At 38.2% G+C, this 16,570-nt stretch overlaps 1 protein-coding gene across 1 annotated transcript in view; it reads left to right on the plus strand.

The window, feature by feature from the left end:
* The window catches only part of COL4A4 (collagen type IV alpha 4 chain), a 133,761-nt gene that overhangs the window by 42,491 nt on the left and 74,700 nt on the right, over positions 1-16,570 (plus strand). Inside the window, exons 12-20 of the mRNA XM_010375626.2 lie at positions 1,669-1,749; positions 2,549-2,602; positions 2,915-2,974; positions 3,854-3,898; positions 4,223-4,276; positions 6,092-6,161; positions 6,984-7,088; positions 11,480-11,644; positions 15,763-15,852. Coding sequence (XP_010373928.2) covers positions 1,669-1,749; positions 2,549-2,602; positions 2,915-2,974; positions 3,854-3,898; positions 4,223-4,276; positions 6,092-6,161; positions 6,984-7,088; positions 11,480-11,644; positions 15,763-15,852 — 724 coding nt within the window. The remainder of the gene's footprint in view (positions 1-1,668; positions 1,750-2,548; positions 2,603-2,914; positions 2,975-3,853; positions 3,899-4,222; positions 4,277-6,091; positions 6,162-6,983; positions 7,089-11,479; positions 11,645-15,762; positions 15,853-16,570) is intronic.

The raw sequence follows: 16,570 nt of genomic DNA on the forward strand, positions 1-16,570 counted from the left end.
ATGAAAAAATAAAGCAATATGACCAATATTTTGAAGAAGGTGCCTGCTTGTCACCCTTTAAGAGTTTTGTTCAGGTTTATCTCAATTACAAGAATAAGAGTGACTATCTTCACCAATACCTACTATGCATTTACTCATGTTTCGTTAATGTGTTTGTTCAATGGTTTATTCATGCAGCAGATATCTTTAGGGCAGGTGCTACACCAACACTGTGTTAAGTGCATAGATAAACCAAGTAAAAAAAAAAAAAAAACAAAGCAGACGATGTTTCTAACCTGGCTTTTCTGCAATTTCCCAGGTTTAGGTAGAAATTGAACTCTTGTGGTTTTTTTTTTTTTTTTTTTCATTTAAACTTGATGTTCTTCTAAAAATCCCAACTGTCAAAAGCATTAGTAGTTTTAGTAATTATATATTAGGGAATTTACTGTTACCCTCAACACAGGAAGCATTTTATGTATATTATCTATTCAATAGAAGAATAGTTTGAGGTAGGTAATATTACAATCTCCATTTCACAGAGAAGAAAAATGAGGTTTCAAGGAAGTAAGGAAATGTGGACTGAGAGAAGTTTTAAGGAACTTGCCCCGAGTGACAGAGTCGGTAAGGGCCTGGTTTGCAAATATGGGTGACCTATAGCCTGTTCTTAACTATGACAAAGAGGAAAGATCATAGTAAGTGTAGAATAATAGGAATACCCAGAAAAGCACAAAATATTTATCTTCTAATTAATGGTGAGAATTTATGATTGTGGCAAAATTCATTTAAGAAACATTCTTCAGTAGAAAAACATCTATCATGGCATAAATAAAAATTCTGGCTATTATTTTATAGTTTTAAAATATTGAAAAAAAATGAAATAATCTAATCTAACCAGAGTAGGATGGCTTAATACATCACAGTACATTCTTATGATAGATTATTGTATTGGCATTAAAAATCAAGATCATTACATGAGGCCAGGAGTTTGAGACCAGCCTGGCCAACATGGTGAAATCCCATCTCTACTAAAAATACAAAAATTGGCTGGGCATGGTGGTGCATTATCTGTAATCCCAGGTACTCAGAAGGCTGAGGCACAAGAATCGCTTGAGCCCGGGAGGCAGAGGTTGCAGTGAGCTGAGATTACGCCATTGCGCTCCAGCCTGAGTAACAGGAACACTCTGTCTCAAAAAAAAAAAAAGGATCAGGATTCTGAAGAGCTTTTAGTATGATAGGAAAAGGCTCACAATATATTGTTATAAGAAAAATACAAAATTATTTAAAAATTTAATAAAATATGCTGTATATTTTAAATTGTTTATTATATAGTATTCTGATTATATTTTCAAATACATAAAACAAATTATTTATTCACCTATATACATATATATGTACATATACACACACACACCGCAAAAAAATTATATCAAAGTTTTAATAGAGATTACTTCTGGATAATAGGATTAAGAATCATTTTCATTTTTTAAATTTATTTTTAACAATAATGTGTATTAAATTTTTATAAGAAAAACAGTAAATATCCTTTTATATTCTGTGAGGTACTTGCCACGACTTGTATTTTAAATCCATGACACATAGGATGGGAAGCATTATACCATAATATATGGGTGAAAATCTTCAAAACATAAATTAATATGAAATTTTTATTATCTTGCTTTTTTTTTTAAGGGTGAGGTTGGTCAGCAAGGTTCTCCTGGACCCACCCTGTTGGTAGAGCCACCTGACTTTTGTCTCTATAAAGGAGAAAAGGTAATTCCCAAATCCATATGTCACCTAGGAAAGTAGCAATAGAAAACATTTTTTGAACGTGTATCTGTGGCAGAAAGTACGGAGGTCTTTCCATGCATCACTGCACTAGTCACAAACCTACTTTAATAGGTTGGTACTACTATTGGCCCCATCGTGCGGAATTGAAAATGAAGCTTGGAAGGTTCCCAGTGTTCTCAAGTTTACCCAGCTGCTGAGTGGCAGACCTAGCTCAAGCTGCTAAATTATGACATGTGCTTGTTAACGTTGTTTTGATATGTGGATTGAAAAGACCACTGGAAGCCCAGTTGTCCTTTAGATGTTACAGATGAGTTTGATGTCTTGATAATTGAGAAGGTAACAAATGCATAGAACTGGGCCATAATAGACTCTTGGCAAATATTAATTCCTCTGTCAGTTTCCAGTGCTAATATTACTAGTGCCACATGCAGATTCTGTCATTGCTTTTCAATTGCTGCGTTAAATTTCTCTACTTTGCTCAAAATGAGCCACTTTTTCAATGACTACATTCCCAAATTGTATCTGCTGCCTGGCTCCATGGTGGTCCACCATGGTGTCCCATTTACTTCTCACACAGAGAACTGGCTCAAATAGAGTCTGGTTTACAAGTGTGCTTAGATCTTAGTGCTAATTAGAACAGGTGAAAAGTAATCTCAAGGTTTTTTTTTTTTTTTTTTTTTAAGGTGAAACAGATTGTAAAAAGAGATGATTTCTCAAGGAGATGGAATTCAGTATGTTAAATAATAAGAATAGACCAAATAATATTCATTGTAATTTTTAGGGCATAAAAGGAATTCCTGGAATGATTGGACTGCCAGGACCACCAGGACGCAAGGTAGTTTATTTAAGTACTTTGTGTGTGTGTGTGTGTGTGTGTGTGTGTGTGTGTGTGTGTGTGTGTGTGTGTGTGTGATGTGCTATCTTAACTTAAAATGTTATTTCTCATGTTCTTTATCATTGCTTTAAGTGCTAATATATATTACCAGAATTTTTCACTATCTTATCGTAATCCTATAGAGCCTCTATTCTAAAGTAGTTGTTTTCTTTAAGCTGCTGACCATAATTTTTGTTTCTCATTTTATTTTTGCTTTCCCTATTGCTGAAATATTGTTGCTTGAACCCCTCTAAATGTTGTCATCTCTTAAAGGGAGAATCTGGTATCGGGGCAAAAGGAGAAAAAGGCATCCCTGGATTTCCAGGGCCTTGGGTAAGCATCATTTGCTATTAACATCAGTGACTTTGGAGGTACTTCTCTTTCACGTTTTTATAAAAACAGGTCAGTAGTCCCACAAGCTCAAAAGTGAAGAATATCTCATGTAAGAACAAAACATTTTGGACAAGAATTATGGAATAGCTAAATATCCCAGAGCATCCTTCTGTTGACATCATTTAGATAAAACAGGCAAGCAAAAGATAGAACAATTTGGGAAAAGTAACAGGATTGTGACATCTCTTGTCTGGCACCTCAGTGTCAATATGAAAGTAGCTTGGAATAATTAATTTAAGTCTATTTGATAAAACAACATGGTGATCTAGGGGCAGTAGCTAGAAAAAAATACAATATTAAGCTCCAAACATCACCACGTGTCACTGATAGAAAGCCCATTCATAGAGTCACCATGGAGGCCAGACCGCAGCTGGCGTAGACATTGAGTTTATTTGGTTCTAGATTTAGTACTGAATGGGGCAATATTGGTTTCCATGGTCATTTTTATTGCTAATGATGCACAGAGCAACTATTAATTTCCAGGCAAATTATATTGTAGGGATTTTAAAGATATTTGGCCCAGTGCAAGCACTAAGTTAAATAAATTAAAATTGGGAAAGCAACGACAACAAAAATACATTCTTAATTAAAACACTGGCAATGACATGAATTTTTTGAATAAGAATAAAAGTCACTTCAAGTAGCAAATGTTATAAAGAAATGGAACCTATTTTATATTTATTTCCTTTTATTCAGCTAGCTTTGCAAACAAGACCAAATATCCATGGAACAATTTGACAAGGTGAAAAATGATGCATTGAGCTGGTTAATGCATTTTGATTTAATTCTGTTTATCCTGACTTTTGTGAATTTTATTAGGGGGATCCTGGTTCCTATGGATCTCCAGGTTTCCCAGGATTAAAGGTAAATGTACCTCATTATGGAGATAATAAATACATTTTCACTAGTAAATGCAATTTAGTATAATTCAGAAGTTGTACTGTTGCGTGCAAACACAGTAATTAGGAAGGCAGACACATTTATTTTATGGATTGCAGGATTTAGCTGTGGGTGTAAAAATTGAAGCACAAGATTGTCTGATGCAACCGATGAACAGTGTTAAGACTTTGCATGGTCTCAGTGGGCAATGTGTTGCTTAAATTAAATGAGAATGAGATAATTTGTCACCCAGTCACTTTTTTTTTTTTTTTTTTTTTTTTTTAAAGGCATGTTTGTGCTTGTTTATAGGGAGAAGTAGGACTGGTTGGAGATCCTGGTCTATTTGGATTTCTTGGCCCAAAGGTAAAAAGTGAGCCTATTTGAATATATTCTGATAAAAGTTTATATCCTTAATGTTATCTAATTTATTTTTAAAAGTATTGCCAGGAATCATTCAATAATGTAATTTTTAGAAGAGACACAGTTAATATTTTATTCAATTGTTACATTAGTCTGTGTTTCATGCTGTTGATAAAGACATATCCAAGACTGGGCAATTTACAAAAGAAAGAGGTTTAATGGACTTACAGTTACACGTGGCTGGGGAGGCCTCTCAATCATGGCAGAACGCAAGAAGGAGCAAGTCACATCTTACATGGATGGCAGCAGCCAAAAAGAGAGCTTGTACAGGGAAACTCCTATTTTTTAAAACCATTATCTTGTGAGACTCATTCATATCACAGGAATAGTACAGGAAAGGCTGGGCGCGGTGGCTCATGCCTGTAATCCCAGCACTTTGGGAGGCCAAGGTGGGCGGATAACAAGGTCAGGAGATCGAGACTATCCTGGCTAACATGGTGAAACCCCGTCTCTACTAAAAATACAAAAACAAAATTAGCTGGATGTGGTGGCAGGTACCTGTTGTCCCAGCTACTTGGGAGGCTGAGGCAGGAGAATGGCGTGAATCCAGGAGGCGGGGCTTGCAGGGAGCTGAGATCCGGTCACTGCGCTTGAGCCTGGGCGACGGAGCGAGAGTCCATCTCAAAAAAAAAAAGAATAGTGCAGGAAAGATCCACCCCATAATTTAATCACCTCCCACGGGTTCGTTCCACGATGGGTGGGAATTGTAGGAGTTACAATTCAAGATAAGATTTGACTGGGGACACAGCCAAACCATATCAGTTGTCCCTCGTTATCTGTGGGAGATTAGTTTCAGAACCCCCAGGCTACCAAAATCCTCAGATGCTCAAGTCCCTGATATAAAACAATGTAGTATTTGCATAATACTTACACACGCCCTACCTTGTATTTTAAATAATCTCTAGATTACTTATAATCTCTAATACAATGTAAATGCTATGCAAACAGTTGTCATATTCTGTTGTTTTATTATTTTTATCGTTGGATTGTTATTGTTTTTAAAATATTTTGCATGAGAGTGCTGACTGTATATTACTTTAATGCCTGCTGTGTGTTATTATGCATGATTATCATATTATCATATCAGTGTCATATTAAGCATTATTATGTTCTACTTTTGAGAAGTGATCTTTTTGAAGGGGAATAATCATGAAAGTTTAAAAAATGCATGGGCTCACATAATATTAAGATTAGAAACAGAGGGCATTTTAGAGAGTTTTCTGCTTTTAATACCATTGCAGTTTTTCTTTCCTTTTTAACCTCTGTGATCTCACATCTGGCACTTGCTCAGTATGTGCAAGGGAATTGTGTTCCCTTAAAGCCATGGTGGCATTAAAGGAACACGATTTAGGGGGACACTATTTGCTGCTAAAATAAAATGTAGATTCGGACCTTGTTAGGTGAATAAACTATTAGTCATCGATGCCATGTTAGACCTTAATGCTCATAGTATATTTAAGAAACTTGGTGACATCAGAGGTATCCAATTTATAGGCATAGAATAATTTTATTGGAGTTAAATTTCTTTTCTTTTGTGGAAGCTTTGTGACTAGCTATTTACTTCCACTACTTGTTGGTAAGAGAGTAGATGCATCTTTGCTGCTCCTAAAACTCCATGGATGCTTCATTTCTCTAGTCAGCCTATAATCTCTGCTTCTTATATGAATGTGCACATGGTCATTCTAATATTGGTTTGATGCCAGGCAACATGAGTAAAATTAATATTCCTTTAAAAAGTGAATGAATGAATGATTTCAGGGGGATCCTGGAGACCGAGGGCACCCAGGACCACCAGGTGTTTTGGTGACTCCACCTCTTCCACTCAAAGGTTTGTGTTCCCATTCAGTTCCTCCATAAATTATGCAGAAATAGGAGTTGAGTGGCCAGGACAGAAGAGTCTGGCCCAGTATTTCCGTAGCTTGCACACTAGGCAGGCTGAATGTACAAACTTTAGCATGAGTGTAAAATTATACATGTGCCTGAGGTTTTTATCAGTACATAAACTGTATGCTGGAACTTTTATTATGTCATCTTTCAGAAAGTCATTTTTTAATCGCTAAAAATAGTATGAAACCATTTTATTGGCTGGTTTCAGTGGCTCATGCCTGTAATCCTAGTACTTTGGAAGGCTGAGGCGGGCAGATCACTTGAGGTCAGGAGTTCGAGACCAGCCTGACCAACATGGTGAAACCCCCCATCTCTGCTAATAATACAAAAATTAGCCGGGTGTGGTGCCACATGCTTGTAATCCCAGCTACTTGGGAGGCTGAGGCACGAGAATCACTTGAACCTGGGAGCTGGAGGTTGCAGTGAGCTGAGATCATGCCCTCCAGCCTGGGTGACAGAGCAAGACTCCATCTCAAAAAATAACAAAAACAAAAACAAAACTATTTGACTGACACCTATCAAGATGCTGCCGCCAAAAAGAATAGCCTAAATCAAAGACAAAAAGCCCCACTCAATATTTACATGTCTGAGGAAGAGGCATAGCCAAAGGGGTTCACATTTCAGGTATTTCATTTTAAATGTAATGAGAAACTGCAAAAATGTCTCCTATTTATACTTTACTGAGTCTCACAAAAAGTAATTGTTGTCTGAATTTTAAAATGTACATGTCATTTGTTTATTCTCATGTGCCATTTTTTGGCAGGCCCACCAGGGGACCCAGGATTCCCTGGCCGCTATGGAGAAACAGGGGATGTTGGACCACCTGGTCCCCCAGGTCTCTTGGGCAGACCAGGGGAAGCCTGTGCAGGTACGGATGCCCTGATGCCCTGGCTTTACAGGTCAGATTTCCTGCATCATCATTGGCACCAGTGGCTTTCAACTGTAACTGATACTGGAATCACCTTAGGATTGTGTAAAATAATACCGATGCCTGTGCACACCCCAGACCAAGACTGTTGGACTCTTGGGAGATGGGCCTGGGGATCTGATATTGTAGAAGTGCTCCCGTATTTGTAATATATCGCCAGGGTTAAGAACCACTGAACTCAAACCAATTAATCACTTACTTGGGAGGAATACAGGTTTCTCAGCTGCACCCCAGAACATTCAATCAATATCACAGGGGTGTTGTAAGGAACATGTATGTATAACAACAGGCCTCCCACAAAATTATCACATGCATATAAGACTTGGAAACCACTGCTAGGGTTAGTGTTCCCCCATGTTTTCCCAACCTTCTGGAAGGCTCTCCCTGTTGACATCTACTTGTAAAATTTAGTACGCTCACCTAATCCCTTGCTTAAATCTCCTGCATGAAAGGTGGAAGTAAAAATTATGATTAAAAAAACGTTCATTCATAATTACTTTAAAAAAGGCTTCTTCCCTCCCCTCAAAATAAAAACAAAAATAAGAAAATGATGGGTCACAGTGGCATTTGGTAAAAAGCCTAGGAAAGGGTCCTCTTGGCATAAGGACTTTGAACTCCTTCAGGTGCTGCACTGGTTAATATTCCTAGTAAGATTAGGAATTGAAGTTTAGAGGGTATTTGCAGTCTGTGAACCCAGGAGAACTGATTAAACCCGTGAGGAGAAAAGTCTTGAAGAAACGAAGTTTTACCCAGTTTTATGTCTCTTGTTATATTTACCGAGAAGAAGTGAGAAGTTTTCTGAGATATTCAACTGCTAACTACAAAACTCTTGTTTAATCTTCCATGGATCTAGCTTTCAGTTTGCAGGATTCGATAACCACAAAGGTGGAAAAGCTTTGTCTAGTTCACTTAATCTTTAGATAGCACAGCCTTAGCCTAACTGACCCAGGAGTGTGTAAATCATATAGAGTATTCCGTTGGTCAGAAAGCACTGGACTCTGGTCTTAGAATTCTCCATTCAGGCTTGTTTGTAATAAAATAGTGTCTCCAGCAGATTAAAATGAAAATCTGATAGTAAGTAACAAGTGTCTCTAGTGGATTCAAATCCAGGAAATCCCTTAATTCACAGGGTTTTAAAAAATAAATCAACCCAATAGCTTTCAAATCTTGACTATGACCCATAGTAAGAAATGCATTTGATTTTACATTGCATTTATATGCAAAACATACATTTACATTACACGAACATGTATGTATCCATATGTACAGGTGACTGAGACAAGAATACACAAACGTATACATGTGACGCACTCTTCTATCCCATTCATTTCTTTTATAATAAAAAAAATTTAATGCTGTCAACAACTGACTCTATTGACTTCGTGCTCTACAGTTGGGTGGACAATACTGCAATATACCACACACCGTAGCCCATTCTCCCTGTTGGCAGGTGGTTAAACATTCTTCTTGGCAATGGGACAAGGCAGCAGGCAGCACCCAGGTTCATCCAATGACTGATTGTATAGAGTCCACATCAGGTCTTAGAAATGCCATGAAGACAACATGGCAGCCAAATCCACAGGGGCTCATTTTCATTTTGTTCTAAGCACAGGAATGTATCTAGTCTTATTATATACTAGAATATATAATTTGTAGATAATTATAGATATTATTGGTTATATCTATAGTATTTACTATATATACAATGTATACAATATCTTGTAGATAATTTGGTAATTATCTACAGTATTTACCATGAGATAAGCACAATTTTAGAGTCAGACACTTGTAATCAAATCCCACCTTAGCATTTCGTGAAAGCCTTATAGTATAATGTGGTACAGTGACATACTTAAGCATTTGCACTATGAACTAGAAAAGTTCCAGTTTCTCCTACTTGCAAGCTGTGTGGTCTTGGACATTTATTAAACCTGTCGGTACATCAGTTTTCTTATATGTAAAACAAGGTCTTGGGGTGAAAGAAATAATATGTATACAGCCTTTAGACTGCAGTCTAGTGTATAGTAAAGATTCAATATGTTAGCTATTATTAGTACAGATATTTGGCCTAAACTTTCTGTGCCTTACCTATAAGGTATAAACTTTGCAGGGTTGTTCAAGGAGTGAATATGTTTGTAAGTCTACGGAAGCCCAGCACATATGGACACAATAATGACAGCCATTAATTTAATAAACATGCTACATTACTGATTACTGACAGGGTTTCAGTTATCTCTTGCTGAAAAAATTTCCTAAAACCTCGTGGTTTGAAACAATAGCAATCAGTACAGTACCTCTCACTCTTTCTGCAGTTTAAGAGTTCAGGAAGGGCTGGGCCTGGCTGGACACCTCTCTGATTTCTCTTGTATAGTCTCAGGAGCCTCCCTGGGTGGGCTGTGTGCTAAGGCTTCCTTACAATATGGTAGTTTCTTATCATTGCTTATATGGTAGCTCAGAACTCCAGCCACAAGTGTTTTGGCTCACAAGGCAGAAGCTGAATTATCTTTTCTAATGGCCTCGTTCAAAGGGAGGAAACACGCCACCTTTTGATAGAGAAATGTCAAAGTTCAACCAGAGGATGTGGGACAGAGCTCCCGTGATGGGCGTCAGTGAAAAATGCAGTCTTCCACAGAGAGGATCTGGAACCAGACACACTGAGGAAAAAGAAGCTGTGAAAGGTGGCCACTCTCACAGAGGCTTCTAGCTATCTTTTTTTGTTGTTGTTTTTGAGATGGAGCTTCGCTTTTGTTGCCCAGGCTGGAGTGCAAGAGAGCAATGACAAGATCACGGCTCACTGCAACCTCTGCCTCTCAGGTTCAAGCGATTCTCCTGCCTCAGCCTCCCAAATAGCTGGGATTATAGGCACCTGCCACCATGCCCAGGTAATTTTTAGTAGAGATGGGGTTTCACCATTTTGGCCAGGCTAGTCTCAAACTCCTGACCTCAGGTGATCCACCTGCCTCAGCCTCCCAAAGTACTGGGATTACAGGCATGAGCCACCGGGTCTGGCCAGCTTTCAGCCAAAGACAGCAGCAAGGGGAGTAGGATGTCAAGGGGAAGCAGGATTTCGTGCTGTTGCATTATTTGTTCTGACCTCATCTGAACACACTGAACATCTGAACATTCACTGAGGATGTGCTCTTGCTGGATATTACACTAAGCTTCTTACATGGATTATTTTCTTTAATCCTCGTAACAAGCCTCTGGAGGTATATACAGACTATTCAATAAGTTGAATAACCTGCTTAAGGTCCCCTGGCTAGAGAGAGAGAGGCCAAGTTCAAATCAGGCACCTCCATCCTTCCCCATCAACCTGGGCAGCTGTGATAGGTGCAATATTTTATGTTCTATGTAGTTGATTATGTGGGTCTAAATTTTTACCTACTAAGTATGCTAATATGTTTATTTGAATTATTTTTACCAAGTTATCAAGGTAGAAAGATTGAAAAATTAGTCATTTTAATTAAATCAAATATGTTTCTTCCCCAATAACCCTAAAGAATGGGGAAAAGGTAAGAAAATCTGATTCTCTAAACCCATTTCTTTCCACCGTGTGCTTATTTCAAAGGAGGCAAGACATTTTAATGACTGGTATATGGTCTTTATTTTTGAGCTACGTTTTTTTCTTTTAATGCAGTTTATTCAAATTATTATAACTCCTGCTTTATGACTAGTAATCTGTTCTGTGGAAAAGCAAACTTTATACATCACTTATTTTTTTTCTACTTCTGAAAGCCGTCGTCTAGAGCATTAAAAAATAGCTTTATGGAGATATCACCGACATACAAAAATTGTTTATATTTAAGATACACAGCTTGATTTTTGATATATGTATACATTGTACAATGATCACCACATTCCAGCTAATTAACCTATTTGTCACGTCTACATAATTATCATTTATGGGGGGTGGTGAGAAGATTTATTTTAGATCTAGCCTCTTAGCAAATTTCAAATATAAGATACAGTATTGTTAACTATCATTTTCGTGCGGTACATTAGATCTCCGGAACTTATTCACCTTGTATGACTAAGGCTTTGTACCCTTTGACCAACATCACTCCATTCCTCTCTTTCCCCAGCCCCTGGCAACCACCATCCTACTCTCTGCTTTTATGAGTTTGACTATTTTAGATTCCACCTGTAAGTGAGATCATGTAGTATTTCTTTCTGTGTCTCGCTTATTTCACTTAGCATGATGGCCTCCAACTCCATCTCTTTCCCTTTAAAACATTCGATAACCTAACCAGGTGTGTACTGATGTTGATTTCTTGTACAGAGATGTTTACTCTGAGAGTATATGTAATTTTCATTCTTGATTTATCTTGCAGGCATGATAGGTCCCCCTGGGCCACAAGGATTTCCTGGTCTTCCTGGGCTTCCAGGAGAAGCTGGTATTCCTGGGAGACCTGATTCTGCTCCAGGAAAACCAGGGAAGCCAGGATCACCTGGCTTGCCTGGAGCACCAGGCCTGCAGGGCCTCCCAGGATCAAGTGGTAAAGTACTCCTTATTCATATTCATTAGCATTCATACTGCTTTTGTCGTTCAGAAAGTGTAGTTTTTAAATATTTTAAAAGTTATATGATGTTTTGTGAGCTAAGTTGGTAGTCTTTTACAAACAAATAAACAGAAGTTGGACTTTCACATCAATTAAAGTATGTACAATCATTTGGTTAGGAGTTTCAGTGTAAATGATAGAACTTTGTAAAATCATACCAATTTTTATTTTTTAAATGTAGTTTTAATTTTCATCAGAGGTTATATACGGGCTTGGTTTGTAACTGCCCGGTGGCTTATTTTGCCCACTGCCCAGAGAGAACCGATTTGTCAAGACAGGGGAATTACAATCGAGAAAGCATTTAACATACATAGAGCTCGCTAAATGGAAGACCGGAGTTTTATTATTACTAAAATCAGCCTCTCTGAAAATTTGGAGGCTAGGGTTTTGTAAATATAGTTTGGCAGGCAGGGGGCTGGGGATGAAATCATGGGGGTGTGGAAAATGGTCCTTATGTGCTGAATCCACTTCTAGGCGGGGGCCACGGGACCCTTGAGTCATGAGTCTTGGGTCTAGGTGGAGCCATCCAGTCATCAGAAACGCAAAAGTCTGAAAAGACATCTCAAAAGGCCCATCTTAGGCTTTATAATAGTGATATTATTTATGGGAATAATTGGGGAAGTTGCAAATCTTGAGACCTCTGGAATAATAATGCTGCTAATCATTTAAGTATACCTACATCTTAGCAGAATACAGGCCCTTCTTGTTTTGTTTAGTTTACCTGGTGGCCTTTTATTAACATTATAAAGGCAGTTTAGTTTTGGGAAGGGCTATTATTATTTAAACTATACTAAATTCTTTCAAAGTTAGCTTGGCCCATGCTCAGAAATGGCCAAGGGCAGTTTAGAGGCTAAAGACAAGATGAAGTTATTTAGGTGGTATCTCTTTCACTGTCACAATTTTTTCACTGTGAGAATTTTTGCAAGGGTAGTTTCAGGTTTAAGAGTCAAACTGTTCTACAAGGCGTGGTATGGACAACTGAAGTCCCCCACAACTCCTTCTCCTAATCCTTCCTCACCAAGGACGATCATTTCAACACATGTGCCTGGATCTTTTGTTATTCGCCTCTATACTGACATTTGATGTACTTGTATTGCTATTTCTCAATTTTTCCAATTCAGCATTATCTTTTGACTTTCCTCTACAGAAGATGAATTTAGCTTTCTTTCACCAACCCCCCACCCGACACGTGTACATTTTCTACTCCCACAAACTACAATTATTGTCATAATTTTGGTTACATAAATATTCAGAGTTTACACTGAATAGTTGGTTATATAAGGGCTATTCACCAACTGAGCCATATAATAGTATAAATTATTGCTTTTCCAGAACATCTCGTCAGTTGTCTTGTTTCCTTTGTCTGTCTGCTTGGTTTTCAATATACTTATAATTTAACCTCAGACTGCCCAGAATTATCTAAATTTCATCATTATACACTCTAACTCATGAACTATTCCATTAGTATTAGCTCTTTGAATAAATCTCTCTGGCAGCTTTTTGAGTTGTTCAGATTAGGTCAGATTACATTTTTTAATTTGTTGCCAGAATACCATCTTGAGATCTTCCTTTACCAATATTCTGAGTCTTTCCTCCATCCTCTCTCTTTCTCTGGGGCCCTCTATTTCCCATATATTTTTTAATGCTTTACTACCTCATTGTATTTCCTGGGAAAAAGTATAAATAAAAGGGAAAAGTTGAGAGACCTTGCTCGTCTGAAAATGCCTTTATTCTGCTGTGGACTTTGATTGCTAGTTTGGCTGATTATAAAATTTTAGGTAGGAAATCTTTCTTCCTCAGGATTTTGAGGGCATTTTCTATTGTTTCCTAGCTTCCAGTGTTGGCTACCGAGAACTCATAACATTTAGATACTTGATTTTTGGGGTTTGAAATCCGTTTTCCTTTCTGGGTAGGAGCTCTTTTTTTGTTTGCTTTCAGGGTCTTAAATTCCACTTGATTTGCCTTAGTGTGTGTACATTTCTACTGGCTTGCACACAGTCGGTGGGCAGTTTTAATCCAGCACATGGCCTTCATGTCTTTTCTTTCTCCTCTCCTCTCCTCTCCTGTCCCTTGCCCTCTCCTCCCCTCCCCTGTCTCCTGCCCTCTCCTCGCCTCCCCTCCCTCTCCTCCTCTCCTCTCATTCTTTTTTCTGAGACAGGCTGGAATGCAGTGATGCAATCTTGGTTCACTGCAACCTCTGCCTCCTTGGTTCAAGCGATTTTCCTACCTTAGCCTTCTGAGTAGCTGGGATGACAGGCACATGCCATCACACCCAGCTAATTTTTTGCATTTTTTAATAGAGACAGGGTTTCACTATGTTGGCCAGACTGGTCTCAAACTCCTGACCCCAGGTGATCTGTCAGCCTCAGCCTCCCAAAGTGCTGGGATTATAGCTGTGAGCCACCATGCCTGGCCCTACATCCTTCATTTCTGAAAAATTTTCTTCAAGTGTTTCTTTGCATTTGATCTTAGCCAAAAGGCTGAGAAGAGATCAAGTGTCCTTTGAAAACATTGTCTCCTCCATTTTTTTCCTCTTTTTTTCTCTTTCTGGACTCTATCTATCTGTCAGGAAATCAATCCTACATGTCTTTTTTTTTTTTTTTTTTAAATCTTTACTCTATTACTTTCCACCTATTTATTTTTCTGAAACACTTTCTGGGAGATTTCCTCAATTCTACATTACAACCCTCCACCTGAATTTTTAAATTTCTGCTATCATGATCTATATCTATATCTATATCTGTATCTGTCTATATCTATTTTAATTTCAAGGATTTTCAGTTGCTGTTGTTCTCTTTTAATGTTTCCTTTTGTAGCAGGCTGTTCGTGTTTCAGGGATACAATACTCTCCCTCATCTGTTTTAATTATAAAATAAATTAAAATAGCTTGCTGTGATGCATGTTTCTTCTAGGTTTTTTTGGTGGGGGTAGTAGGGAGTCTTTTATTTTCCTGCTGCCAGTTGCAGGAAGGGGATCTTTTGGTCTGTTTTTTTTTAAACAAATCATCCTGTTTTGGACCTCACTGTTGTTCTTATTCCAGAGGTACAGATTCCCGAAATTTAGGAGACATTTCTGGGGTAAATCAGGTTCTTTCTCAGCTTTCTAAGCTTCCTGCTTCAAATTCAGCTTTTTTTTTTTTTTTTCCAAGGATCTGCCAAGTTCTTTTACTTGTTGTTGTTGGTTCCTCTCCTTTTTTCCTTGTCCTGTAGGTTTATGCTTATTTTTATTTATTTTTTTACTTTCTTATTTACTTATTTATTTATTTTGAGACGGAGTCTCATTCTGTCACCCAGGCTGGAGTAGAGTGGTGCGGTCTCAGCTCACTGCAACCTCTGCCTGCCAGATTCAAGCTATTCTCCTGCCTTGGCCTCTCAAGTAGCTGGGATTATAGGCACACACCTCCGCGGCTGGCTAATTATTGTGATTTTAGCAGAGACGGGGTTTTACCATGTTGGCCAGGCTGGTCTTGAACTCCTGACCTTCTCAAGCAATCCACCCACCTCAGCCTCCCAAAGCACTGGGATTACAGGTGTGAGCCACCGCACCAGGCAGGTTTATGCTTTTTTATAATATTCTTTTACTCTACTGGGATTTGGGGAGGATGCCAAACTCTTTGCATTTTATCTGTCATCTTTAACTGACATCTCTGAAATTTTGTTTTTACAAGCTCTGCTTTTACATTTTCTTCATTAGCTAAGAATTGATCACTGAGTGGGGGAATATCTTTTTCACACACTGACTCCATTTTTTTATTTGTTTTGTTTTGTCGTCCATTATCTTGTTTTGCAACCCATTAATTTAGGGTAGGGCTGAAATTAGGGTTGGCTTTATCAATGGTTATGGTAGCAAAAGCATGGCATAACTACTGCATCATCTATATGTGTGTATATTCTTATTTCAGACAGAAAGAATCCTAGGAAAACAAGGGAGCAAAGACTGGGGTTGGGAAAGGAAACACGTGGGGGAGGATGTGAGTGCAAAAGTCACTTGTTCTATAGAAGACAGTCAGAAAAATTATGTGATTCTCTCTGCCCATCCCCTTACCCCCTTGACAGCGACATACTGTAGTGTTGGGAACCCTGGACCACAAGGAATAAAAGGCAAAGTGGGTCCCCCAGGAGGAAGAGGCTCAAAAGGAGAAAAAGGCAAGTAGGCACCAAGTGTAGAATTTCTAGAAGACAACTGTACATGGACGATTGGGGGTATTTCTGAGACATGTAATGTGGCATTTCATTCAGATTTGTTACTTACCTTAGTCACCCACTAGAGTACTCCATTAAGTGCTATGAGATTACAAATCACTGAAAAGTCAAAGCCTCGTGTCTTAGAATATAGAGGCAACATTTGCCTGCCATGAATTTTGCCTGCAAATGGTGACTTTGCTCACGAGGTCCTCTTGATTCCTTGAGAGTGGCTGTGATAGGAGAGTATTGATGTTTGATTTTTGTGGGACCTATATTTCCCAGACTCGTCAATTGCCTGTCTCTCTGTTTCTCCACTCTAAATTGTTTGGAGCCGTTTTGGGCAGCGGAGTCAGGTGGGTGTGACAGCATCAACACAGATGAGGAGTCTGACTACCCTGAAGACATTTGTTTAAGACAAAAAGTCCTGATAATTGGAAAATGCGTTGTGGTGAATTATCAATTATAATATTCAATGCAGTCAAAATCTTTCTCCACATATTATTTTGTCTCCTTAATTGTTTAGGGTTTGTGCACACACCAATTAATTTTTTCAGTTTTTTTTTTTTTTTCAGGAGGAACCAAAGGACAGGCTTTTAAATTTTTGAAAATAAAAAAGTTGTATCATTTTTAATGTTTCTTCAGTAGAATTGGATATCAGCTTTTCTCTAGAATTTGTCAG

The sequence above is a fragment of the Rhinopithecus roxellana genome, chromosome 14 (assembly GCF_007565055.1).
Source record: "Rhinopithecus roxellana isolate Shanxi Qingling chromosome 14, ASM756505v1, whole genome shotgun sequence".
Taxonomy (NCBI): domain Eukaryota; kingdom Metazoa; phylum Chordata; class Mammalia; order Primates; family Cercopithecidae; genus Rhinopithecus; species Rhinopithecus roxellana.